At 40.9% G+C, this 27024-nt stretch overlaps 1 protein-coding gene across 4 annotated transcripts in view; it reads left to right on the top strand.

Moving 5' to 3' along the window:
- The first annotated feature begins 4446 nt into the window (after positions 1-4446).
- phc2b (polyhomeotic homolog 2b (Drosophila)) overlaps positions 4447-27024 on the top strand; it is a 42067-nt gene continuing 19489 nt past the window's right edge. The window contains exons 1-8 of one of the 4 annotated variants that reach the window (XM_047347565.1): positions 6353-6372; positions 6649-6726; positions 14966-15332; positions 17907-18065; positions 20175-20252; positions 20447-20608; positions 23092-23226; positions 25065-25350. In XM_047347565.1, the coding sequence (XP_047203521.1) occupies positions 6368-6372; positions 6649-6726; positions 14966-15332; positions 17907-18065; positions 20175-20252; positions 20447-20608; positions 23092-23226; positions 25065-25350 (1270 nt within the window). In that variant the 5' untranslated portion in view covers positions 6353-6367. Of the gene's footprint in view, positions 4664-6352; positions 6373-6648; positions 6727-11836; positions 11985-14965; positions 15333-17906; positions 18066-20174; positions 20253-20446; positions 20609-23091; positions 23227-25064; positions 25351-27024 lie in introns of those variants that run through there. The other 3 variants (XM_047347564.1, XM_047347567.1, XM_047347566.1) reach the window with 3 other exon arrangements.

The raw sequence follows: 27024 nt of genomic DNA, 5'->3' as shown, positions 1-27024 counted from the left end.
ATTGCATTAAAGATTGATTTCAATCTAACTGGATGGATTTGGATTGAACTGGACAGTATATAACTGAAAAAGAACTAGACCTGTATGGCTTGCTTTAGAGGCCTTTGTTGGTAGTTGTTACTTTATAGATAAAACGGAACTGGACTGCATTAAAGAAAGAACATTTTAGTTACAAAATATTCCAAAATGCATTCAGATGTGGTGAGCAGCTCTTGTTAGTGTGTAAAAACAAAGGTTCATACATAGACTCTTACTATGTGGCATAGTTTAACATAAAAGTGCAAAGCTCAAAAAGATGCAAACTAACCCCAAAGAAACGTAGAGTGCTTACAATTCTTTTTGTCTAAAGAGCAAGTTTTAATTGTCTTTATCTTTGACTTTGTAGCTTTTTTAAATATTATGTCGAATCTGTGTTTTATTGTCAGGACAAGTTATTTGTAATTGGTAATTTATTTATTTAAAACGGGACAATGCATATTAGTTAAAGAGCAGAGGTTCACATGTAAATATGCCAGATTCAGCCATAAAGGCTCATTTTCATCTGTAGTCCCATAGCAGGTTGGTGTAAAAACATGACAAGGACGTAATGCTCATACATACAGGACAATTTAAAACAAGCAATTACAAAAATACTTTTACAAAGTCTTAGTACAAACGGTCATACAACACAGAAACAAACATATTTTTAAAAGACACAAAGATTATAAACAATAAACAATAGCATATTATTAATAATAAAATGTTAATGAAACTAAATTATATTATGTGTGCTTATTTGATTGTCCAGGAGCCACTTTTTACTGATTTAGAGAACATTTTAGTGACAAATGTAGTTTGTTTGAGCATGATTAAATATTTGTACTCCTGTACGACTGCTAAGGTTTGCCCTGCCATTGTAACAGGCAGGTGTTGTTCTTTGTTTTGTGCTTTATAAAAGTACATACATACTGTTTTATCCAGATTTAGGTATAAACATGAATTGTTAAACCCGTTTAGAACAGATACCATTGCTGATGAAAGTTCCTTAGCAGCGTGAGTCTTAGTTTTTGACTGTAAGTAGATGACGGTGTCATCTGCATATGTCTGACATGTTACAGATGGATATATGTCTGGTAAATCGTTGATATATAGGGTGAATAAGAGGAGGCCCGGGGTTGATCCTTGTGGTACACCCATACAGATTTTAATTGTAGAAAACCCAAACACACTGCATTCTATTTTCCAAATATGATTTTATCCACAGTATTACAGTTGGTGAAAAGTCGCACTAATGCAATTTATTAATGAAGATGTCATGTTTGACTGCATCAAACACTTTTCTGAGATCAAGATAATCAGCCCCCACTACGCCCCCTTTATCAAGTTTAGATCTGGTGTTTTCCAGTATGGTTTTTCCTGAAGCCAAACTGCATGGGATGAAACACTCTGGCACTGATTGACCAGCTGATGCTTTTGCAGATGATTGGAATAAGAGCATCTTTGTGATGCAGCAGCTTGATTTGGTAAAGTTATTTCAGAAAGATAAACTTATGCTCAAGAACTAATTCAGCTGGAAAGCTTTTCTGTTTGTGAGTTGCTTTGCCTTAAAATTATAACTAGGACAATTCTGCAATTTTGTGAAACACCACCACCAACCACAAATTGGTAAAATAAATGTCTGAAGGGTATTTACTCGTATTACATGCTTGATGTTATAAAATAATTATAAATCCTTGACTTTATGGGATCAAAAATAACATTATCATAAGCGGTCTGCTTTGGAACCATGTTCCAGTCCATCTCAGAGCTCAATTTCACCTCTGCCACATCATTAATATCATAACCCTGTGTCTGGCTGCGACCGTAAGACTTGCCTTTGGGAATTGACTGCGTTACTGGAATGATACTGTGTCCACAGTGATGCTGCAAGTGAGGTACCAAGGGAGCTATGAAAGAGTAGATAATTAACTCAGGGGCCAACCAGATAAGTCATATTCTAATAAATTATTCAGTATTTGTAAGGAAATGAATACTGTCCCTTCTCATATTGCAGGCAACACAATAGTGCCTCCCTGAAACATTAGAAATTTACTTTTGTCTGATTTACAGCCAAGCTGGATCATTTCTATATTAAGTGCAGATTCTGTTTGTGGTTTAAGTGTGTATGGACAATGCCAAAAACCAACAACAGTGAAGGCAACTGAAGCTGTTCTCAAACAACATGATACATTTAAAATTGTGGAAATTCAAAGAAATGTTTAGGACTTTTTCTTTAGGTAGGGGAAAAAAATACAATGACATAAAACAGAATTCACATGAGCATCTCTGACTGGACTCTCTTTTGACTTGTTCTTTTATAATCAGAGGAGCCACAGAGAAATAGGGGATTTTAATGTGCAAAAAATGAAATTGTGTATTTATTAATTTCAATAACAGTTGACAAAGTTTTATATAATAACAATACATTATATTAATTATGTTATATTATATTATATAACTATATATAATCAAACTAAGCTAAATTAAAATATATGATACAAATTAATAATAATTAGGAGAAAGAAGGCTAATGTTATATATTTTACATACATTTTAAACTCAAATAATATCAGGTGGGAATGGTGTTTGAATTTAAAATGTATGTAATATTTAGGACATTAGCATTATTTCAGGTGTTATCAATGACATTACTGTTATTTTGATTCTAAAACCCAAGTCTTAATAATGTGAATAAATACATTTACACATTTAAAAATAATATTACCTGCAAATCACTTCATCCTCCGGCACCTGGACTCCACAGGAACCTATGCCAGGATCCTGTTTGTGGATTTCAGCTCTGCCTTCAACACCATCGTCCCAGCTCTGCTCCAGGAGAAGCTCTCCCAGCTGAGTGTGCCCGACTCCACCTGCAGGTGGATCACTGACTTCCTGTCTGACAGGAAGCAGCGCGTGAGGCTGGGGAAGCACGTCTCTGACTCCCTGACCATCAGCACCGGTTCCCCCCAAGGCTGTGTTCTCTCTCCTCTGCTCTTCTCCCTGTACACCAACAGCTGCACCTCCAGTCACCAGTCTGTCAAGCTTCGGAAGTTTGCGGACGACACCACCCTGATCGGACTCATCTCTGATGGTGACGAGTCCGCGTACAGATGGGAAGTGGACCATCTGTTGGACTGGTGCAGCCAGAACAGCCTTGAGCTCAACGCTCTAAAGACAGTGGAGATGGTTGTGAACTTCAGGCAGAACCCAGCCCCACCTGCCCCCATCACCCTCTGTGACTCCACAATTGACACTGTGGAATCTTTCCGCTTCCTGGGAACCATCATCTCCCAGGATCTCAAGTGGGAGCCAAACATCAGCTCCCTCATCAAGAAAGCCCAGCAGAGGATGTTCTTCCTGCGGCAGCTGAAGAAATTCAACCTGCCAAAGACTATGATGGTGCACTTCTACACAGCCATCATTGAGTCCATCCTCACCTCCTCCCTCACCATCTGGTACGCCGCTGCTACAGCCAAGGATAAGGGCAGGCTGCAGCGTGTCATTCGGTCTGCTGAGAAGGTGATTGGCTGCAGTCTACTGTCGCTCCAGGAACTGTACACCTCCAGGACCCTGAAGCGGGCAGGGAAGATTCTGGCTGATCCCTCCCACCCTGGTCACAGACTCTTTGAGACTCTCCCCTCTGGCAGGAGGCTGCGGTCCATCCGGACCAAAACCTCACGCCACAAGAACAGTTTTTTCCCATCTGCCACCAGCCTGGTTAACAAAGCCCGGAAACCACCCTGACATTCCCCCTTTCCCCCACACCCCCCCTTTTTTTGCTGACAGGACACCTGTAACCTGTAACTCTATGCGTTACATTAACGCTCAGCTTGGACTCCTGCTTACTTGCACTGCTTTACTTGCACAATGATCACCTGCACTGTTGTATTGCTCTTGCATCTTATACTGCTCTATATTTACTCTCACTCACTTAAAACTGTGCACTTATATTTATATTATATTGTAGATATGTTTGTACTGTTTAATTTGTACTGTATTGCACCGACTACGCCAAAACAAATTCCTTGTATGTCCAAAAACGTACTTGGCAATAAAGCTTTTCTGATTCTGATTCTGATTCTGATTCTGAAATGCAGGTTGATAACGAGAGTGCTGATCAATGACCGTGATGGCAGCTGCAGAAAACGGTAAAGACAGAATTAAACTGGCCTTGAACACCAAAAGAATAATGCTTTTACCGGCTACATGCAGGGGAGCAAGGGGAAAAAACCACAAGCTTAAAAACTGTTAACCAAAGGGCGAAGACAAAGTCACTTCCCCTTGTCCCTCCTGGCAAAGAGCAGTGGAAGCGCTGGCCTGTGCTGTTGCCCTGGAAACAGCACAGCGGCGTCCACTTGACAGTTGCGTCACACGGGGGTGGGAGGGGTGTGATTGCCATCGGAAGAGGTGGGATTATATAGGGGCTCTAAAACTATTGGTCATAGTGGTGTGACGTCGTCAGAATGGAATGCAAATGAAAGAGTTTCTTGGCCCACATCGGCTCTGCTGCTCTGCTGCTGATGGTCTGATCGGAGCCTGTTGGGCGCACCGAGCTACCGTCCAAAATTTCAGGTAGAGTATCTGAAGGAACAACAAGAAACCGAAAGCTATAAAGAGGCGGGAGGCTTCCGTTTTCTTGAAAACGGTAAGGTGGCAAATGTTTAGCTCCGTGGAGCAGAATGTCACTGTTGGCATGACTGTTCGTGTTTGTGTCGGAACGCGTGAGGTTAAACGTCCGTCACTCCGTGCAAGCTAATGTCTGTTCAGGGGCCCCAAACCAGAAGCATGCAATGAGTTGTAGCTCGGAGGCTAACGTTGACATCAGTAATACGGCTGATTTTACTGTCCGCTTCCCCATTCACTCACTATGTACTGCTATTGTACACAAACGACACTTCATTTTTAGCTAACATCAGCTAGTTTTGTTATGGAATGTTGTATTGTGGCTTAGGGGAAAATGAGCTATGAATGAATATAAGCGAGTGTCCAAAACGTTTAAATGCATTGAAGCGGGCTGCAGTAAGGTCTCTTCGGTATTTTAGATGTTTCTTTGCTTTGCTTTGCTTTATTGCTTGAGAGATGTTTGCTAAAGTTAGCCAGAAGCTGTCTGCTTCAGAAACTTCCCTCATCCTCGCGGCCTTTGGCACAGACGAGAAGCTGCTTTATTTGACAGATGGGGGGCACCAATCATAGGCAGGCAGACAGCAATTAATCTGGAGTCATTGCGAATATAGAATATTAATTGTACACTTGGCAGCTCAGAGTTATTTTTAAATGTTTATAAGGACAAATATTAACTGTACTTTTTCAGTTTTAGTTTTTCATTGTACCAAAACCAGATTGGACCCCATATTTTCTTAATTTGTGCCAACAGTCATGGGTTGAAATAGCCTTAGTATAGCTTATCTGCATATCAGTTTATCTGTGCCTAGCCATTGTTTGTGGGCTAGTTTTGTACTGCCAGTTTTTCAGTTTACAATCAGCAGTTATTTAACTCGCAAAAAGAACCAGCATAGTTGTACAAACGAAGAACAACTTTAAGTCAATTTACTTCTTCCACAATTTGTATCCCCAGTTTTGTTCCTATGCCTTACCATTCCTGCTTCCATTTGTACCTGTAAACAAACCATTTAATACCAGTGTACATAAATCTTTTTAGTTACCTTTACATTTGGTACTTTCATAAACTGGAGATGGTCATAAAATGCTCAGATTTTACGTAACTTTAATATAATTGTAAAATACTTTTTATTGCACCCTATGTCTATTTATTGTGGTTCTAATCCTCATTTGAAACAGTTGACGCCTATGAAATGTGATGATTATGACCCCTTATCAAACCAAAAATAACTGTAGCGTCTTGGAGCATTCAGTCCTACACTAAAGGGCATTCATTAATTATGAGCTCACAGCTATCTTGCAGACTTTTAATGGGTTAATCATGTCTCTTGGTGCTAAGATTGCTTCCTCTTTGGACTCTGAACACAGCACACAGCTAAAGAAAGCTTGTTCATTTAATGTTAAGTTGTATTTCAGTTGCAGCCAGTATACTCACAACTAGTGCTGGGGAAAAAAATTAATTGATTCAGATACACATTTTGATCACCTTTCTTCTGTCTTTTCTCCTTTTAGGTTGTTTGATCATCACTCACATGAGACCGCTCTAATGTGACATAGCTGGTTAGCTGAATCAAATTCTGTTTACAGGAAATATTTATAGATCTTCCTGTTATTATTGTGAATATTATCCAGTTCAAAGCATTGGATGGTGCTCTTATGGAACACAGGGGCTTTTAAAACCTGTGATCACAGCCAGAGATAAGTTATTTCACCACTCTTCTCATAGCAGATGTGGTAAGCTTTTATTCAAGTGAAATGTTTTGTGTTTTATTTCTTGGTATTATGAACAAGCTGATTTGTTAATTTCGCAAGAGAAGTTGAACCACACACAATCCCCACGTTTAGCTGAGAAATTACATGTAAAGTGGCCCCTGTTTGCCCTCACCTTTATCCCTTTGTTACTTCCACTGGCATTTATTGGAGATATATTAACAATCAGTGAACACATACTGACTACCTAGTGTGCTTCAGTAGCCCAAATATTGACACTCCTATTTTTTTACACAAAAGCAGAAAAGCGTGGAATGCTTTGATTGGCATAATGGTCAACAGATGTTTCCAGGATGCCTGCTATGCTTTCTTGAGAAGGTAATTACTTTGGTATTTTGTTCTACAAAATAACTTGAATCCTCATGGATGGTTTTGGATTTAACTTTGGATTTCAAGTGTTGAACCTGAAGACAGAATTTTATAAACAAGTTGAAAAAAAGGAAGTTTACAAAGAAGGAACAAAGTTGAGCTTGCTTAGGTTATTCCCCTCTCAGCTTTAAAGACCTAAAATATTGTCTGCTGCTACTACCACTATCTTTGAAAAGGTAAGCGAAGTCCACTCGTATGCAATCCAAGTTTCACCATATGTATATCTAATATGGTGGAGAATTAGCTTTCTGAGTCTTGGTTCCCCACATTCCCCGTCCTGTGGGTTTTTGTCTGCGTCCGTGACCTCGAGTGGTGGGGTGTTGGGAGACATCGGGTCTCTTGCTATTATTGAATTAATTATTTCAGGATAAATATCTAATTGTCTCCACTTTTTCAAGGAAATCTACCACTGGCGCTGAAAGGCAGCCAGACCCACCATGCGGATTTCAAGATGCCAGCCCTGGACAGAAAAAGGTTGTGAAAAGACTAGCGACCGGTTTGGCCTGCAAACATTAAAAAGAGATTTGTTTTACACTAGTTTTACACTACTACAGACAAAGCGCAGCCCACAGACCCCTTATGATGAATGCCATAAATGGAAACTGTGTTCCTTAGCCCGGATTGGGGCCACCGGGGCCCCACTCTGGAGCCAGGCCTGTAGGTGGTACACGCTGGTGAGTGCCTGGTGGCTGGACTTTCACCCATGGAGCCCAGCTGGGCACAGCCGGCAGAGGAAACGTGGGTCCCCCTTCCAATGGGCTCACCACCCATGGGAGGGGCCAAAGGGGATGGGTGCAATGTGGTATGGGTGGCTGCCAAAAAGCGGAGACCTTGGGGGTCTGATCCTCGGCTGCGGAAGCTGGCTTTTAGGACTTGGAATTTCACCTCTCTGGTGGGGACGGATCTGGCTCTGGAACAAGTCTCCTTGAGAGGGGTTGGACACTCTTCCACTCTGGAGTTGCCCTTCGTGAGAGGTGCTGAGCTGGGGTGGGCATACTTGTTGCCCCCCACTTCTGTGGTCGTCATGGATTGTCCATAACTAACACCATGTTCAAGCATAAGGGTGTCCATATGTGCCATTGGCACCAGGACACCTTGGCCGCAGTTTGATGATCGACTTTGTTGTGTCATCTGATCTGCAGCCGCATGTCTTGGACACTCGAGTGAAGAGGAGAGTGGAGCTTTCCATTGACCACTACCTGGTGGTGAGCCGGCTCTGATGGTGGGGGAGGATGCCAGTCACACCTGGCAGACTCAAACAAATCTTGAGGGTCTGCAGGGTATGCCTGGCAGAGTCTCCCGTGAGGCGGAGCTTCAACTCCCACCTCCGGGAGAGCTTCAAACACGTTCCGGAGGAGGTGGGAGAAATTGGGTCCGAGTTGGACATGTTCCGCGCCTCCATTGCCAAGGCGGGTCACCGGAGCTGTGGTCGCAAGGTTGTTGGTGCCTGTCACGGTGGCAACCTCGAACCTGCTGGTGGACACCAGCGGTGAGGAATGCTGTCGGGCTGAAGAAAGAGTCCTACCGGGTCTTTTTGGCCTGTGGGACTCCAGAAGCATCTGATGGGTACCGGCGGTCCAAGCGGCATTCGGCTCGGGTGGTTGCTGAGGCAAAAGATCGGGCGTGCGAGGAGTTCGGAGAGGCCATTGAAAATGACTTCCGTATGGCTTTGAGGTGATTCTGGTTCACCATCTGGCGTCTCGGGGGAGGCAGAGTTGCACCACCATCACTGTTTACAGTGGGGAGGGTGTGCTGCAGACCCCATCTCTGGACGTTGTGGGTCGGTGGGCAAAGTACTTGGAAGACATCCTCAATCCCACCGGCACGTCTTCCACTGAGGAAGCGGAGCCTGGGCACCTTAGGGCGGGCGCTCCAATCTCTTGTGCTGAGGTCACCAAGGTGATTAAAAAGCTCCTCGGTGATAAGGCCCCGGGGGTGGATGTGATATGCCCGGAGTTCCTTAAGGCTCTGGATGTTGAAGGGTTGTGTTGGTTAACACGACTCTGCAGCATCGCGTGGACTTCGGGGGCAGTTCCACTGGATTGGCAGACCAGCGCGGGGGTCCCCCTGTTCAAAAAAGGGGACCGTAGAGTGTGTTCCGACTATAGGAGAGTCACACTCTTAAGCCTCTCTGGTAAGGTCTATTCAGGGGTTCTGGAGAGGAGGGTCCATCGAATAGCAGAACCTCAGATTCAGGAAGGGCAGTGTGGTTTTCGTCCTCGCCGTGGAACACTGGACCAGCTCTACACCCCCAGCACGGTCCTGGAGGGTGCATGGGAGTTCGCCCAACCAGTCTACATGTGCTTTGTGGGCTTGGAGAAGGCGATCGACCGTGTCCCTCGGAAAATCTTTTGGGAGGTACTCCGGGAGTATGGGGTACCAGGCCCTTTGATACAGGCTATTAGGTCCCTGTACGACCAGTGTCAGAGCTTGGTCCGCATTGCCAGCAGTAAGTCGGACTCGTTTCTGGTGAGGCTTGGACTCCACCAAGGTTGCCCTTTGTCACCGATTCTGTTCATAACTTTTATGGACAGAATTTCTAGGCACAGTCAAGGTGTTGAGGGGATCTGTTTTGGTAGCTGTAGGATTGCGTCTCTGCTTTATGCGGATGATGTGGTCCTATTGGCTTCATCAGCTTGTGATCTACAGCTCACTGGAGCAGTTTGCAGCCGAGTGTGAAGCAGCGCCTCAAAGTCCGAGGCCATGGTCTTGAGCTGGAAAGGGTAGAGTGCCTTCTCCAGGTTGGAGAATATACTTGAACTCCTTCACTTGAAGTTGAGGTCCAATTGAGTCAGATGGGTCAATTATGGGCACTCGAGCAACTGGAGCATCTTTGTGCCATACACTTACACAGGCACTGCCTCGGTTACTGTTTTATGAAGCACCACCATGTATTGTCAGTCTCAGGGCATGCATACGCAATAGACCTATTTTAAATACATTTTTTAGCATTCCCTATAGGACTTTTTTGACAAAAGCCTCTGACTTAATGAAATTTGGATGTGAGAAAAGCTGGTATCTGCTTCTCAATTTTTTTAACCCTTTACTTTCATCGTTTTTATTCAGTATTTGATAATGATAAAAATATTATTTTATTGTCAGATTAATACAAATTAACATATCTAACATTGTTGTGAAAAATTCTAATTATGGGAAAAATCCCCAAACCTTATTCAAGGGGAAAAACTGCATAACAAATAAAGATTCCCAAATATCTATTTTTTATTTATATATATATATATATTATAGAATCTAACATTGAGGTCAGAAAACTCTTGTTCTGAATTTTCTTTGAGTGATTATGATGTTATCAGACTTGAGTTATATTGAGATTTTTCCATTAATCCTTCCAATTGAGAACGACAGCGCCCCTAATAATACCATGTTCGTTTTCTTGAAACATTTAAACCAGCTTGAACTCTGACCATAAAAATTTATGAGTCTGGCTGGTAGGTCTTACACACATTATAGGTGATCATAAGTAGGAACTCCCTGCCAAGGCATAATTGAGGGCACACGTGGATGAACCTATCTAAAGAATTTATTTAACCCCACAAGGTAGTAAATAGTTTGTGGCTTTTTGAAAAAAGCTTTTTGTTTTTACTGAATTTCTTAAGATTTACTGTTATTTTGTTAAATTCCTCATATTAGGCATTTCTTGTCCCATAAAGCAAATCATTTGTGTTTTTTATAAGCGATTCAAAGATAATGGGGCACTTGTTTTCAAACATCTTAATAAAATTGCTAGTTTGGCACAAGATCCATTGAAATCTTTAAAGAAAAGGTAACCTTTGTTTTATAATAATGCCTGCTGGATAGCATGTCATCTGTCCTCAGCTGCCTTTTTTAGCAGCTTTCAGGTTTTTAGGTCCATCGTCTAAAAACCTCACATCCAACTGAGCCACATCATTCATGGTCTTTACTGTTTGTTTTACCCCTTCTGGTGCACAGCTCTGTTGGCCAAGTGAGAGACTCCAGGCTTGTGTTTCTGGCTGCACCATTAGCTAATCTATATGCTAATGAGAAGATGGTAATCAATGAGGTTCCTGCATGGTTGACCCCAATCAATTCTACATTGCACTGGTAAATGAGTCAAATAGCTACATTTCATACAGGCTGGATGGTTGGATGGCGTGTTAATGTTCTGGGGGAGACCATAAGTATGTCATTATCCCTGGGTTTCATCTACTTTATCCCACAGAAATGTATTCCGATATCATTTAAGATGAGTTTAAATTCAGCTTAAAAGCTATCCAATTTTTACCTTTTTAATGGGGTCTTCAAGCGCTGCTGTTTTGCATTTTATTTCTGTACCTGCTATGAATAGATGCTTCCCTGCTGTGAGCTGGCTCACATGTTCTTCATAGGCTCTGATTCATACGCCTGTTGTGTTTTTAAATAAATGGTGACAATAGAATGGGATGCGGTTATATTTTTGACAAACATTTGGTCCTCCATTGTTTTCCTGAAACGATCATATTTTCTTCCCCAAATATGTTTTATTTTGGCAAATCTGTTTTCAGTGTATTTAATTAATGTCTGAATATTGAATAATATGTGTAGCTTTTACTGTTGCTGTTCTTATTCAGATATTTATTTTGGCCTATGTAGATTATTATAATGTTTTGAGGATAATTAGATTTTTAAAAAATATGTATAAAAGCATGTTTCAACCAAAACTGAGGGACATGAAATAAAAATTTAAAGCTATTTTTAGAGCTGTTGTTTTATTTAAAATTGGCAGTGTCCACCTGGATGTGTAGCTTCATAAAAATAAATTTAAATAATGGTGGTCTGTTTTAATCGGTCATTGCATTTAAAGTAATTCAGTATTCAGGCATCATTGGAGGGGGAGGAGAGGGACAGAGTAAAACATTACCATCACCCTCATTAGGGAGGCTCCTGTTGTCCAATCAGCATGCTGCTCTGCATGAGGATTCCATAAGCATCCCATTGGCTGTCGCTAGGATACCACATAATCAGGGGGTCGGATGCTGGGATGACGAGCTTACTGCGTGTTGGGGGTTGATGAGAAGGGCTTTGGGTTTTTGGATGTAGCACAGAAACAAGCTTCACACGCGCTCATTCGTCAGTCGACCAGCCTGCCACACAGTGAGACAAAGAGGAGCAGCATCCTGCAAGAGGACAGCACGCTCCCAGGGGATGGGGCATCTTACCCCTGCATCGCGTTGGGGGTGTCGGAGGAGGTAGGGAGCACGAGGGCTGTTGGGGGGCTTTGTCTCGGCAGCAGAGGAGCACCTCTGCACAGACGCATCTGTACACACAGGCACATATTTCTCTGTGGACATCCTGGCTTTTAAAGGGAGACACCGTGTCTATTAGTGCAGAAGAGAAATGCCTTTCTGTAGTGTTTTTTTTTTTATGTGGGTCATCAGTGTTGTCCTAGATGGAGACTGGAGGAGGGAGCCTGTCTGATGGAGCCTCCTGCACTTCCTTATTATGATGTGAGCTTTTAGAGAGAGCCAGTCTGTCTGACAGTCATTCAGCAGGTCTCGTCATTCTGCTGGCAGCACAGATCCTCCAGACATAAAACTGACAATCTGGTGTCAGCACGAGTAGATCAATATGTCCACATAGAAGAAGTGCAAAGTACTGACAGTGTAATATTATTGTGTTGTCTCTTAATGCTTTGATTTTTCTACCAAGCATGTTGGCTCTACCCTTCTCTATCGGCAGGTTTTATTTTAATGCAAATCCATTTAAAACCACACTGCATATATGAAAACAGGATTTGCGATGAGTGGGGGGTGTTTCCTATTGGACCCAGACATTCACTGATGGATGGATGACTGCGCTCAGAGAGACAGTGGTTTAAGACTTCATTACCAGAGGGGATTCTCTCCCCTCTTCAGTCATAAGGGGGCAATGGGAGGTAGAGTCTGGGATGCACGCTAATGATCCTAAAATACAGGCTGGCAGTGTTTTTTTTTTTTTTTTTTTTTGGGGAGCAGGGGTGCTTTGTTTACCATCAAACCTTGATTGTCTGAATAGATATTGGGTTTAAACCACCACAATGCACACACAGTATTTTCTGGCAGTTGTCTACTAGTTCGCAATTTGGCTAATTCAGTTCAAACACTTGAATTTGTTTTGTGAGCCTTTTGTAGCCATTTGGTTCCATTTTGTTTTCAGGAGAAATGGGTTTCCTTTAGCAGCATAGTATACTTGAGTATAGACTTTTACTTTTACTTGGCTGCTGATCCTCCTGAAAATATAGTGAGAAGTAAGAGGAAATAGCTCAAGATTTGCAGCATGACGGCAGCGTTCCTCCTTTATTTAATTACTTCCATTGCACCCCCTTGCATCTCGGCTCCTTGACATTTAAGTTAATGTGATCACCTCTAACCTTTAAATCTAGCAGGTCTAGCACGTCCATCCATCGTTTAAGTCTCTTTTGTTTACCCAGCCCTGTGCCATTAGTTGTCGCCAGACGTTGATGGCCAACATTCTTTTTTTCTTCTTTCTTTTTAAGCTTAGAAATGCAAAAGACAGCTCAATGTTTTGTCATATTGACAGTGAAGGGTTCAAAACTGGAGCTGAAACTAACTTGGATGGCCTGCTGTTTTGTATAGTCGGCTCAATTCGGCTTAATTAGTAGCTAATGAAGCACCGTTGCAGGACACCGGGCATCTTCTAGAGCTGGTCTGTTATTAGGTGTTGACGTTTTTGTGTGATATGGATATTATGCTATATCATGGATTGATTTCTAAACATTATCTGGCTTTAAAGGGAAATGTGCGTTTAATGGAAGACTTTTGTATTCCAACCTTTTTTTTTCATTTCTCTAAATTTGTCATGGCTTTCTTCATATTTTTAAAACATCTAGATTTCATGCCGAAGAAAGCTGCTTTCTCGCACTCCATCTTCACATGCCATACTGAGGCTCGGTTCATTTCGTCTTTGGAGAGCTCAGAACCCATTATCTTTTACATTAATGAAGAACTCAGCACCAAGAGCCAAACCTTAAAAGGCCTTTTATAAAAGGAGGGCTAATTATTCCTTCTAATGGTGATAAAAGAAAACAAACTACATTTAAACATCATAGAAAAGGTTTTTTATTTCTTTTTTTTTTAATGGAATTGTTTAATAGTGTTTTAATTGTCCAAGGTGCATTTTCCTCTCATTATTTATATTAGAGTTGGTTATTTAGGGTTTCTTTGCCATGTTTGCAAGAAATAAGGCACTGTTTAAAAGAGTAGTTTGTTAACTGGCTGCCTTTATATTTTGTATGACCTTTCACACTTTATTATCTTCTTACACTGCTCTTCTGCAGCTCTCTAAGCCAACCTCTTTTTAAAATTTAAAATCACAAATTAATTTTTTTTCCCCCAAGATTTTAGGTATGACTCATTTGAAAAGGCACCTCATCCTTGTTGTTTTTATTTATGTACATTTTTGTTTGCATTGAGTTTATGTATATTTTAAAATGGCAGTGACCAATGACAGGGAGATCAAACTCAGGCAGGTTTTTAGTTTGAATTTGATTAAGCAAAAAAGTCAGCCATACTCTTCTGTCTGAATGTTTCAAAAGTGAAAGTTTTTTTCTTGTAAGTAAAACATACCTAAATGTTGTGCTCAGGAATACCAGTAAGGCAAGAATAAGTTTTGGAGGCACACCTTTCAAAACGACTGAAACAACAAACTAGTAAAATGTGTCAAACAGCTTTTTATAGACCGTGGCATTTTCTGGCTCCTGGCTCAAATCTGGACCTTTTGATTTCTTGGACTATCCTGTGGTGGTCAATACAAAACCCAGATTAAAACAAGCAAGATGTTTACTTCTGCACTCATATCTGAATCTGCTGCTTTTAGTAAAAAAAAAAAAAACGTTTTTTATTTTGAAGGTGGCCGCTGGCTTCTCTGGTTGGATATCTACATTGGCTTCCTTGTTTAAGCACCAATGTCGGCTCATGCTAAAACGAGGGAGTAGATTTCCTTAATGAGGAAGTAGATTTCTGGTCCAGTGCTCTACATTGTTTATATATTTCTAATGTTTCTATTCTTCAATGCTAAGGATTTACACCTGCCATGTTCTGATGTTTTTTAGCTCAGAGGTTTATGTACTTCATATAGTTTTGCACCCAATCTTTGTAAGTTTCTTTTCAAGGAAAGTATTGTATGAGTTGTCTTTTTTCCTCATGAGCTTTACTTTTTTTCTGTCTCTTAGGCACAGGAGAGCCATTCAGAGAAGTCGGGGGTCAAAGGTGAGAAGAGCAGAGGGCACCATGGAGAGTGAACCTGGGGCCCCTGCCTCTACTGCTGGCAGCACTGGGACCATTTCCACAACCAGCAGCTCCTCCGCCACCACCCCCGCCACAACCAGCAGCTCCTCCAGCACCACAGCTGTTAGCACTAGTACTTCAAATACTACTACCACTGCTGCCACAACTTCAGGCAGCAGCAACAGTGTTAGTAGTAGTAACAGCAACAGTAGCATTACAAGCAGTAGTTCCAGTAACAACACTGCAGCAGGAAGACAGGCAGTGCCACAGATTTCAATTTATAGTGGGATACCTGACCGACAAACTGTGCAGGTGAGCATCATGGAGTTTGAACCGAATCACTTATTGAGAGCAGACTTTTTTCACTCTACTGCCATCTGTTGGTGTTTTTTATATCCAAACATACAGTATAATCCTGCTTCAAGTTGGAAATAAATGACAGAAGGATGAAGGAAACAGGGTGGCCCCTAGCTGAATGAAGGAATGCTAATGGGCTTTAGGCGCTTTAGTACTCTTGACCTTTTTTATTTGAGGGTAAACCTCTACAAAGGCTTCGTCTCTGCTTGAATTAGGGCCACTCAACTTTGGGTGCTAATTCTTTGACAGCAGGTTTATTGTTGCACAGATCCCTCATTTTCTTGTACTGACACCTAAAAGCCTGACATCAGTCACTAGTCTTTTGGGTATAAAGGATTACTGGTCATTAATGCTCAGTAAGAACTGAACTCATGCATGTGTTTCACCTCTGCTGATTTTCTGCTCACTGCTGGAGATGTTAGTCTGGATGGTTCTCTGACACCATGAACCTCAGGTCAACATCCTGTCTAGTTGCCAGGCAACAGGGCAGAGTACACTTGCAGAGGTGAAGGGTGACGAGGTTTAGCTCTGGTGCATAAAGGTGGTGTTTAGACTTGTTTGGCATATAATTAAGGAAACTGGCTTTCTTAATGCTCTTTTCAGACTTGAAAGTCTGAGCAATCCTATGTTTGTTTTCTTTAAAAGAAGTCTAATCAGTTTGCAATACTACTGAAATCCCAAATTAAATTAGTTTGACTTCTGGTTGTAAAATATTTAATTTGGTAAAATGAAAAGGTTATTTTATTACTAATAAAAACTTTTTCATAGAGTTGTAGTTAGCATGATCGTTTTTAATACAGCAGGTTTCTCTTTAAAACATCAGTACAAAAACATGCTTTTTTATTGTAGGTGAAATCTTTTATTTCTCCATATCTTTCCCTTTTTTCATTATCATGTAGGGCCAGAACAAATAGCAAATGCAACCATTTATAAACTTTTGTACAGCAATGCTATTTTCAGTTAAGAGTAATACTTCAATCAGATCTCAGAAAATTATTTAGCTTTATATAAATTAGAACTAAAATCCAAAATAAAAGACACTAAAATACTCTAAAACACCTAATTACCACAAGCATGAAAAGTTATTTTTGCAGTTCTTTATTTATAATAATTATATATGATTTGATATTCTGCTAATTGTCTGCTATAGCTGTTCATTTGCTCCCGTCACTGTGATTAGTTCTGCAGGACTTCAGGAAAATATTTTCTTGTGTTACTATTGCTGAATATTCCTATACCGATTATGATTAATCCTCATGCTCAGCACAGTTTTTCTTTTTTACCTTTGCAATTTGTCCCCACCACATAGTGCTGTAGCATCCCAGCCATTAAAGGACTACTGTTGTGGGCAAGGGAAGTTGTAGTCGACTGAACTGGCCAAATATATATAATGTACATATATACATATGCAGAACGTGAATGCATGGTACTTGCAGTTCTAACTGTGATTACTCTATGAATGGAACTGGTTTAGGTGAACCTAAATGTCGTAAATGTAAAATTGCACATGGCTTATGTGTCAGTTTGAGGTAGCAGGAGCTCCTGGTGTGTTGATTTCAATGTTTTTCACCACTCAAGCTTTACTGTAGCCTCTTTAAGTTGATATTTTCAGTCTGCGGTCTACACGTGTTCTCCATGCCTCAGCGATCCCCTGAAAGCCTTGACACAGAAGGTGAGGTCATGTTGACCCACTGCTGTTGAGCCACTGATCCACTTTGGGATGTTGTCGCAGAGCGATCACAGCCATGAGATGAAAGGGTGAATTAGGATTGCTTGAGGGGTGTGATGTGGTGATGCAATCCACAGACAGCAGCTTCACACACAACCCTGTGATTTTTCTGAGTTGACTTATAAGATGTTGATGACCGTGTGATTATAAGGAGGTGTTTGTATGTTTTTGTCACTGTGCTACGCTCTGAAAGAGGCTTAATATGCTTCTATTTTCTATTAGGTTAACCTTTACATCCTGACTGAGCATATTTTATAGACTCCAGCTCTTTTTCACTATTAATCTTTACCTTTTTCCTTTTATATTATGTATTATATTAATAATTATGTTCCCAGGCAGAGATTTAAACCTTCTCAATTTGATTTTTTTTCTTCCTTTTTACTCTTATTTGGTTATGGCCAACTGTTGAAGATTGTAAAGTTCATGATGTGCACATTACCCCTCAAATCTTTGAGGTTGATTTTATCCTGAAAGTCAGACTACTACAAGGGAAGTACATAGATTTTTCTTGAGTAGGTATTGTTAACTTGTACTAAAGAAACAGCCCGTTTTTATTTTTTAGTTATGGTTTTGTATTTTTTTAACTTGTTGATAACAGCATTCATAGTCCCCATGAAGAATGGTTTGTAAAGCTGCCCCAGGCAGCATGAATATTGCTACTCTTTGTAATGCGTTGTATCAAGGTTGGAAAGTAACACTTTGAAGATTTGGTTCTGAGTTTAAGTACTTACTGCAATTTTTAACAACAAAAGCTTGGAAATGTCAGGCCGTTACTCAGTTGTTTTTGACTTTATTTGCAGGTTTTCCAGCAGGCGCTACACAGACAGCCAAACACAGCAGCACAGTACCTGCAGCAGATGTACGCTGCCCAGCAGCAGCATCTGATGTTGCAAACTGCAGCCCTCCAGCAGCACAGCCTCAGCACCGCCCAGCTGCACAACTTAGCGGCTGTACAGCAGGTCAGCAAACCATCCTTACCAGTACAAAGTCTACTGCTTGAACATTTTCAGACTTTGTTTGGTAACCACAAACTTCAACATATTTTATTGGGATTGTTTAGTTGATAGACCAACACAAAGTAGTGAATCTTTAGTTGAAAATACCTCTAAACAATGTCTACAATAGGCAATTTACAACAGACATTAGGGAATGCATGATATATCTTATTGACATCTGTATCTGCTGAAATTAGTCCTTTTTTAACATATCAGTAAAGCTGGGCCGATATTACTAATCGATATTTATTTTGATGTTGTTGCCGTGTGTGTATATGTTTTGGGAGGGGGTCGGCCATATGGTTTTTGTTTGGGCATGTGACAGTGATGCAGTGCAGGATGGAGGAGTTTTTAACTGAAGCACACAGGAGCAACGTTAGCGGTGTGGCCGTTTTTTCAGTGTTGAAAGGGTCGGGAAATGTACACTACCAGTCAAAAGTATGGTCACACCTTCTCATTCAATGGTTTATCTTTAGTTTTATTCCTACCTCAGGGAACTCATACAAAACCTCCTGGAAAACCATTTCAGGTGACTCATGAAGCTCAGAGAGAGAATGGCAAAAGTGTGTAAAGCAGTAAGCAAAGGAGGGCTATTTGGAAGAGTCTAAAATAAAGATATTTAACAATTTATTGTCTGCTATGAAATTCTATATACTTTTGCACCATAGTTTTATCTCCTTACTGAATCTAGAGTGTAGAAAGTAATAAAAATAAGGAAAAGCTATTGAATGACAAAGATGTGTATAGATGTATATAGTATCGTTAATTATCGGTTGTTGATGATAACAGCATTCTAATTTGGTAGTTTTTATTTAAAGGTGAACGACTTGTAATGTCCAGAATTGGTTTCAAATGTTTATCAGAACTCTAAATGTTAACTTCTGTTAGCCAAGACTGACTTGTGGACAGCTGCAGTAACCCTGAAACGTGTGACCCTTTTGATTACCCTGTGCTTGTTGAAGTGAACCATCCGTCAGGATATTCAAATCTATCCAGTAATATATGTCATGTACCTTTCAATGTGTTCTATCCCGGTTTTTATTATTGTTTTGAGGAGATCATTCTTTGAATTAAAAATAAAAATCCAGTCCTTTATCCTGTCCTTCACCCATCAGCGCTGTTCTCTCTGCGCTTCGAACATATCACGTTGGAGCTGTATGTAGAAGTTTTGCTGAGAAATGGACTCCACTGACATTTTTCTTATCTAGCAAACTGAACTTCGTCTTTATTATCCAGAAAGCGTCTTTGCTGTGTACAGCTCGGTTCTCACACGACAGTTTGGATTGAAACGGTCATTTCTGTTTGTCAGAACAGAGTAATTATGTAAATATCTAGTCAAATTTATCACGGTTCTTTTAACTTTATGCCCACAAAAGAAAAGAGTATTTTCTGTATGTATATTATTACTGCAGCATCACAACTGTAAAATTGATTAAATTGGTTTTTAATACTAAATCAAACGAAGCTGTAGTCGAATATTTAGTTTATTTTTCCATATAGTCATCTAAAAACTGTGGCGTAGATATGTTTTTTAGACTGTTTTACTCTTTTACCCCTAAACCATCCAATGAAAAAGTTACTCAATAAGTAAAGTTAACCTGTGTGTATTTTAATGTCTGTATAAAACCCAGCTGTTCTTTGAAGGCCTCTGGGGTTTTTAGAGAACATTAGTGAACATTCAGCACCATTAAGACCAAGGGACACAGCAGACAGTTCAGGTATAAGGTTTTGGAGAAGGGGAAGGTTATAAAAAATATCCCAAACATCTGAGAGTGCTGTTCAATCTATTGTCTGAAAATGTGCATGCTAGACTTTTAAAATTATTTGTGTAAAAAAAAAAAAAAAAGTCAAAACAATGGATCATTTTTTACTTCCATTTCACAGTTGTGGTGTATTTTGTTTCAGATTATTACAAAAATCCTAATAAAACGACAAAATGTTCAAGGATACACTTTTGCAAGGAACTGCTGTTCTTTCTTGCATTTTAATGCTGCTGTAGACCTGCCTCAAATTCTGTTTCAGAGACTGCACATTACTTTGTCCCCTTCTTGTCTCCTTCCTGCCTAATGACAGGCGAGTATTGCAGCTGGCAGGCAAAGCTCCTCACAGAATGGCACTTCATCTCACCAAACGGGGTCTACTCAAGCTACAGTAAGAGCAATTTCCAGTTTTGAGTTTTGAGCCCGTCACTTAAAAGCCTTTTAAAGTTTAGATTGACTAGAGTAAAGGTTTGAACAAATTTTGTCTTTAAATCTAAAGTGCTGTATTAAAGAATCTTTTGTGTTATTATCCTTAGAGGGCATGTAGGTCTGTAAACTAATAATGCTGTAAATTCCTCCCCAAAGATCAACCTAACCACATCCCCAGCAGCAGCTCAGTTGATCAGTCGAGCCCAGAACATAGGCTCCACCCCCACCAGTATTTCCCAGCAAGCTGTTCTGCTCGGCAGCCAGTCCAGCACGACTCTCACACCCAGCCAGGCCCAGATGTACCTGCGGCAACAGATGGTGAGAGCACAGAGGAGCAGAGCCTCTGGCACATTTACACAAGCTTCAAACATGCGTTAAGAAAACACACTCATAAACTACGTTTTGAGACTAAGTTTGTGGATCCCTATTCAACCATCACATTTTGGTACAGTCTGTGAAGTTCATACAAAGAATTGTTAAGGAAATATAAAGGACTTGCTTTGGAACAGCCATCTTGTCTGTTTTAGAGCCAGCACAGAAACCACTCCTCCTGATATGACGTTTCTGGTTGGCAGATATCAACACATTTTGAAATTGTTGGACTTTATTTCTATTTTAGGACATTTTTAGGACTTTCTGCACAGCACCACTACCACCTAGAGCGATATGCATTAGATGTTACACACACACTGATTGGAAATGTTATCAATTCAATTCAAAAATATTTTTTTGATCCCCAAGGGAAATTAAATGTTGTTGCAACTCTAACTCTCCAAGTTTCCTAAAAAGAGTGATGAGCATGGACAGCATAAAGATCTCCTGTAGTGGTCTTTCTTACAGTGGATCTGAAGAAGCCTGACTTGTTGTAGGACAGTCTCTTGAAGAGGATGCTCAGGGTTCTCCGTTATGGTCTTAATTTTATGAAGCATCCTTCTTTGCACAATGATCTCTAGAGGTTCCAGAGGAGTCCCCAGAACAGTCCCAGCAGATGATGGCAGAAAAGATCACACTCTCCACAACAAACTTATAGAAGATATGCAGCATCTTGCTGCAAACACTGAAGGACCTAAGTTTCCTCAAGAAGTACAGTCAGCTCTGTCCCTTGTATAATTCAATTCAGTTTATTTATATAGCGCCAATTTACAACACATGTTGTCTCAAGGCACTTCACAAAAGTCAGGTACATACATTCCAATTAATCCTAACCATTGAACAGTGCAGTCAGATTCAGTTATTTATTCAAATTGGATAAAAAGTTTTTCTGTCTAAGGAAACCCAGCAGATTGCATCAAGTCAGTGACTTGTAGCATTCACTCCTCCTGGATGAGCATGTAGAGACAGTGGACAGTCACTGGCGTTGACTTTGCAGCAATCCCTCATACTGAGCATGCATGTAGCGACAGTGGAGACGAAAAACTCCCTTTTAACAGGAAGAAACCTCCAGCAGAACCAGGCTCAGTGTTAGCAGCCATCTGCCACGACCGACTGGAGATTTGAGAGAACAGAGCAGAGACACAAATAACACAGAAGCACTGATCCAGGAGTACTTTCTATGGGAAAGCGCTCCACCACCTCTCTGTTCTCAGCCTCTTGTCCATCTCTGATCCACCTGATGACTACAGAGTCATCTGAGTATTTCTACAGATGACAGGAGTCTGTCTTGTACTGGAAGTCTGAGGTGTACAGAGTGAAAAGGAATGGTGAGAGCACTGTCCATTGTGGTGCTCCTGTGCTGCTGACTACCTGGTCAGACACACAACCCTTTTAGTTTCACAAACTGCTTGTTTGTCAGGTAGTCTTTGATCCAGGTGATCGTGGGAGCATCCGTCTGTGTCTCCTGGAGTTTCCGACATAGGAAATCAGGTTGAATTGTGTTAAATGCACTAGAGAAATTAACTTAAATTAACTGATCGCCGAGCTCACTTAAGAACAAGGGAGGACTTCTTCCACAGCACTGGAATTTTCTCCTTGGTCCAGCTAGAGTTGAAGAGGTGCTGTAGAATCCTACATAGCTGGTCTACACAGGCCTTAGGACTCTGTGGCAGGCACAATCTGGAGCTGGAGCCTTGTTCCTTTTCAGTCACTCATGCTGCCTCTTCATCTCACTTTTAGAGCCACACAGGAGGTGGGGGGGGAATGAAGGGACCACAAGCACCTCCTGATTTGGCTGAAGGCTATGATGAACAAGTAGCAGGATCCTATTGAAGAATGTGTTGAGTTTATTGGTTCTGAAGACTTCTGTCTATCTGATCCTTGCTCTGCTTAAAGCATGTGATCTTCATAATTTACCACACGTCTTCTATATGGTTCTGCTGCATCTTGCTCTCCAGCTTCTTACTTTACGACTCCTTGCTGTCTCTAATCTTGACTTTACTTGGTTATGGACAACTGTCTTAAAGTAAGAAATAACAGCAGAAATCCTTCCCATTGCACAGCGTCCAAAGCCAATTTGAAAAACCTTTCAAAAGAAAATCAATGTATCAACCAGAAAATGTAGTTAAGTTATTAGAAAGAAGAAAGTATCAAAGCTGCTTCAAGCCTCACAAGCATCCTCACAAGTAATCACATGTAACTGTGCATAGATTCACTGTTATAAATGCTCAAATATTCACCGGTTTTAGATGTTTCTTACTCTTGAGAAGCAAGATTGAGAACAATCACCTGAAGCCAGAAGAAAACAGATTTTTTGTTTTTACAGGTTTGTCTCTCCTCTTTGCAGTGTATGAATTCATTCACTCTCACAAAAATAATTCTGTCGAACGAGTTCTGATTTTAAAATTTGAATATGTGGCTCTTTCCAGGCTCAGCAGAGTAACCTAGTGCAGGTGGCCAGGAGTCTGGGCCGGGCCGTTCCTTTGTCCCCGCAGCTCATCTTCACCCCAGCTGCTACAGTGACGGCTGTGCAGTCTGAGAGTGCCACACAAGCCTCCTGCCAGGTAGGCCGGGTTTATCATATCATAAAATAAGAATTACCAACCAGTCAGGCTACATTATACAGGTCCTTCTCAAAAAAGTAGCATATTGTGATAGAGTTCATTATTTTCCATAATGTCATGATGAAAATTTAACATTCATATATTTTAGATTCATTGCACACTAACTGAAATATTTCAGGTCTTTTATTGTCTTAATACGGATGATTTTAACATACAGCTCATGAAAACCCAAAATTCCTATCTCACAAAATTAGCATATTTCATCCGACCAATAAAAGAAAAGTGTTTTTAATACAAAAAACGTCAACCTTCAAATAATCATGTACAGTTATGCACTCAATACTTGGTCGGGAATCCTTTTGCAGAAATGACTGCTTCAATGCGGCGTGGCATGGAGGCAATCAGCCTGTGGCACTGCTGAGGTCTTATGGAGGCCCAGGATGCTTCGATAGCGGCCTTTAGCTCATCCAGAGTGTTGGGTCTTGAGTCTCTCAACGTTCTCTTCACAATATCCCACAGATTCTCTATGGGGTTCAGGTCAGGAGAGTTGGCAGGCCAATTGAGCACAGTGATACCATGGTCAGTAAACCATTTACCAGTGGTTTTGGCACTGTGAGCAGGTGCCAGGTCGTGCTGAAAAATGAAATCTTCATCTCCATAAAGCTTTTCAGCAGATGGAAGCATGAAGTGCTCCAAAATCTCCTGATAGCTAGCTGCATTGACCCTGCCCTTGATAAAACACAGTGGACCAACACCAGCAGCTGACACGGCACCCCAGACCATCACTGACTGTGGGTACTTGACACTGGACTTCTGGCATTTTGGCATTTCCTTCTCCCCAGTCTTCCTCCAGACTCTGGCACCTTGATTTCCGAATGACATGCAGAATTTGCTTTCATCTGAAAAAAGTACTTTGGACCACTGAGCAACAGTCCAGTGCTGCTTCTCTGTAGCCCAGGTCAGGCGCTTCTGCCGCTGTTTCTGGTTCAAAAGTGGCTTGACCTGGGGAATGCGGCACCTGTAGCCCATTTCCTGCACACGCCTGTGCACGGTGGCTCTGGATGTTTCTACTCCAGACTCAGTCCACTGCTTCCGCAGGTCCCCCAAGGTCTGGAATCGGCCCTTCTCCACAATCTTCCTCAGGGTCTGGTTACCTCTTCTCGTTGTGCAGCGTTTTCTGCCACACTTTTTCCTTCCCACAGACTTCCCACTGAGGTGCCTTGATACAGCACTCTGGGAACAGCCTATTGGTTCAGAAATTTCTTTCTGTGTCTTACCCTCTTGCTTGAGGGTGTCAATAGTGGCCTTCTGGACAGCAGTCAGGTCGGCAGTCTTACCCATGATTGGGGTTTTGAGTGATGAACCAGGCTGGGAGTTTTAAAGGCCTCATGAATCTTTTGCAGGTGTTTAGAGTTAACTCGTTGATTCAGATGATTAGGTTCATAGCTCGTTTAGAGACCCTTTTAATGATATGCTAATTTTGTGAGATAGGAATTTTGGGTTTTCATGAGCTGTATGCCAAAATCATCCGTATTAAGACGATAAAAGACCTGAAATATTTCAGTTAGTGTGCAATGAATCTAAAATATATGAATGTTAAATTTTCATCATGACATTATGGAAAATAATGAACTTTATCACAATATGCTAATATTTTGAGAAGGACCTGTATTTGTAAATATAATTAAGAAAGAAAATCAACACTTTTCCCCATTTAATAGAAGAATGGTTTAATATATAAAAACACTGTTTAAACTGCGTTAATAGTGACTGATGTATCCTCTTAGAAAGCATTAGACCACAGCTATTGTTTCTCTGTCCATTGTTCTTTTCTTAAGAACCAGGTTCAGAATTTGGCTATTCGTGGCCAGCAGGGGGCGACCACATCCTCCACTCAGACTCTTCCTCTCAGCCTGAAGCACAGCCCAGTACCCATTCAGCCCGCTTCACTCGTCAAGAATCCCAGCCAAGGGACCCAGACCTCCTCAGGTGGGAAGTCCAGTTCCTCTGACAGCCCCTCAGATGGAGCAAAGAAAGGAGACACTCCAGCGGTCACAGAGGTTCGAGCCATAAATATGAGTCGCAGCGTCACAGCTGTGAGTGCCCAGCCTCTTGTTGCACCAGGTAAGTGGTGGTTCTCCATAAAACATAGTTTAAAAATATAATGTCAAAGACTATTGGAACTTTATTTTACTTGTTATATCATAGGGCATTATCTTTATTCATGTCTAATTTTATATACAAGCACCAAATGAATAAAATAATCCACTTTTATCTGTTTAGGTTATCTTTAAAAAGACTAAATTTGTCATTGGAGTTTTTTTTTTTTTTTGTTGCAGGCATATATACATTAAACTGTTAAATTGCCTACCAGCTGCTTCATGCTACTTTTGTAGTTGCTGCTCATTTCAACCCTAAAATAAACCGGATATTCCAAGCAGAAATGCACAGTTGTGGTTGCAGTAAGATTGTATTAAGAAAAGATTAAGACTTTTCTTCGTTCCACTGCTTTCCTTGACTGTGACATGCCAGGGCCTGCACCACAAATCCATTAAATGACTAAAGGGGATACCTTTGTTTTGGGTTGTTAGAAAAAGTCTCATTGCAGTGATTTTTTTAAGATACTCTGATCTTTGACAGGGTTTCATTGATATACAGTTCATTGTATCATTTGTGCACGAGTGAATCTTTAGTTTGTATATGGGGAACCGTAACACAGACTGAATGCAGTGTTAATCCACTGTATAGTTGTCTGCCTCGCTTGAACGTGTGTGCATGTTTTCTTTTTTTAGGGGGGGGGGGGGGGTTGTGATGGGAGTGGGAGTCGGATTATCCAAGCGTGTCGGTGCACAACTATGTGTCGCTTTGTTTCAGTAATAGATTCACGCAAAATGAAAGGGAGGATGGAAGCTGGAAATCTGGCTGCATGCTGTCTGGTAAAAGAAATGAACTTGGGTTGCCATGGCAGCAAGCCACAAGGGACAGGTGTGCACACGAGATGCTGGGGAGTTAGGATTCAGATCTGGATTGAAGCTTGGTTTCTGACTTAACTGGGACTGAAGTCACTGAGGGCTTTTGTTTGAAATGACAAACTGTTTTCTAGCAATGGGTTTCCAAATGTCTTAATTTTACATTTTATATGGCCTTCACAGCCAAAGGAGATGGGTGGACCTTCAATATGGACAAAATAATAGACAAATGCAGCTGGTTTGTCCAAACTTCTAATGATTTAAATGGTTTCCTCTGCCTAAACAAATAACTGGGTTATCCAAGTGCAAGAATAACAGGAAATGTACACCTACAAACTCCTTATGATTGTTCATACAGATTGAACTGAATTATAATTGAAACCAGTTTATTTATATAGTGCCAGTTCACAACCGATGTTTCAAGGCTAATATATAGCAAATATATCATTATTGCAATATCAGTGTGTGCAATATTTCTATCACAAAGGACTGGAATACATTAGTTGTCAGCAAATATATTCTAAGTGTCATAAACTAGCATTTTATGTGCTAATGTAATGTTTGGCCAGTAGGACAGAATCTCACAGCACCAGATGCTTAAATCAGATGTTGCTCAAAATGCTAAAAGTCACAGAGTGAAGGAGGCATAGATGAGAAGGAGAGGAATGAAGAAAATCGGCACGTATCGCATCTGATTTCATCATTTCCATATTTACCAATATCGTCTCTGCGACAAGATTTTCTTATATCATGCAGCCCTACCCAAGGCACTTCATATAAAAACAAAATCCGATGTATGTTTTAAAATGTGTGGCTGGTTTGGATTAGA

This window comes from Girardinichthys multiradiatus, chromosome 20 (genome assembly GCF_021462225.1).
Source record: "Girardinichthys multiradiatus isolate DD_20200921_A chromosome 20, DD_fGirMul_XY1, whole genome shotgun sequence".
NCBI classification, from domain to species: domain Eukaryota; kingdom Metazoa; phylum Chordata; class Actinopteri; order Cyprinodontiformes; family Goodeidae; genus Girardinichthys; species Girardinichthys multiradiatus.
The sequence above is the reverse complement of the archived record's forward strand: the minus strand, read 5'-3'. Positions and strand labels throughout refer to the sequence as shown.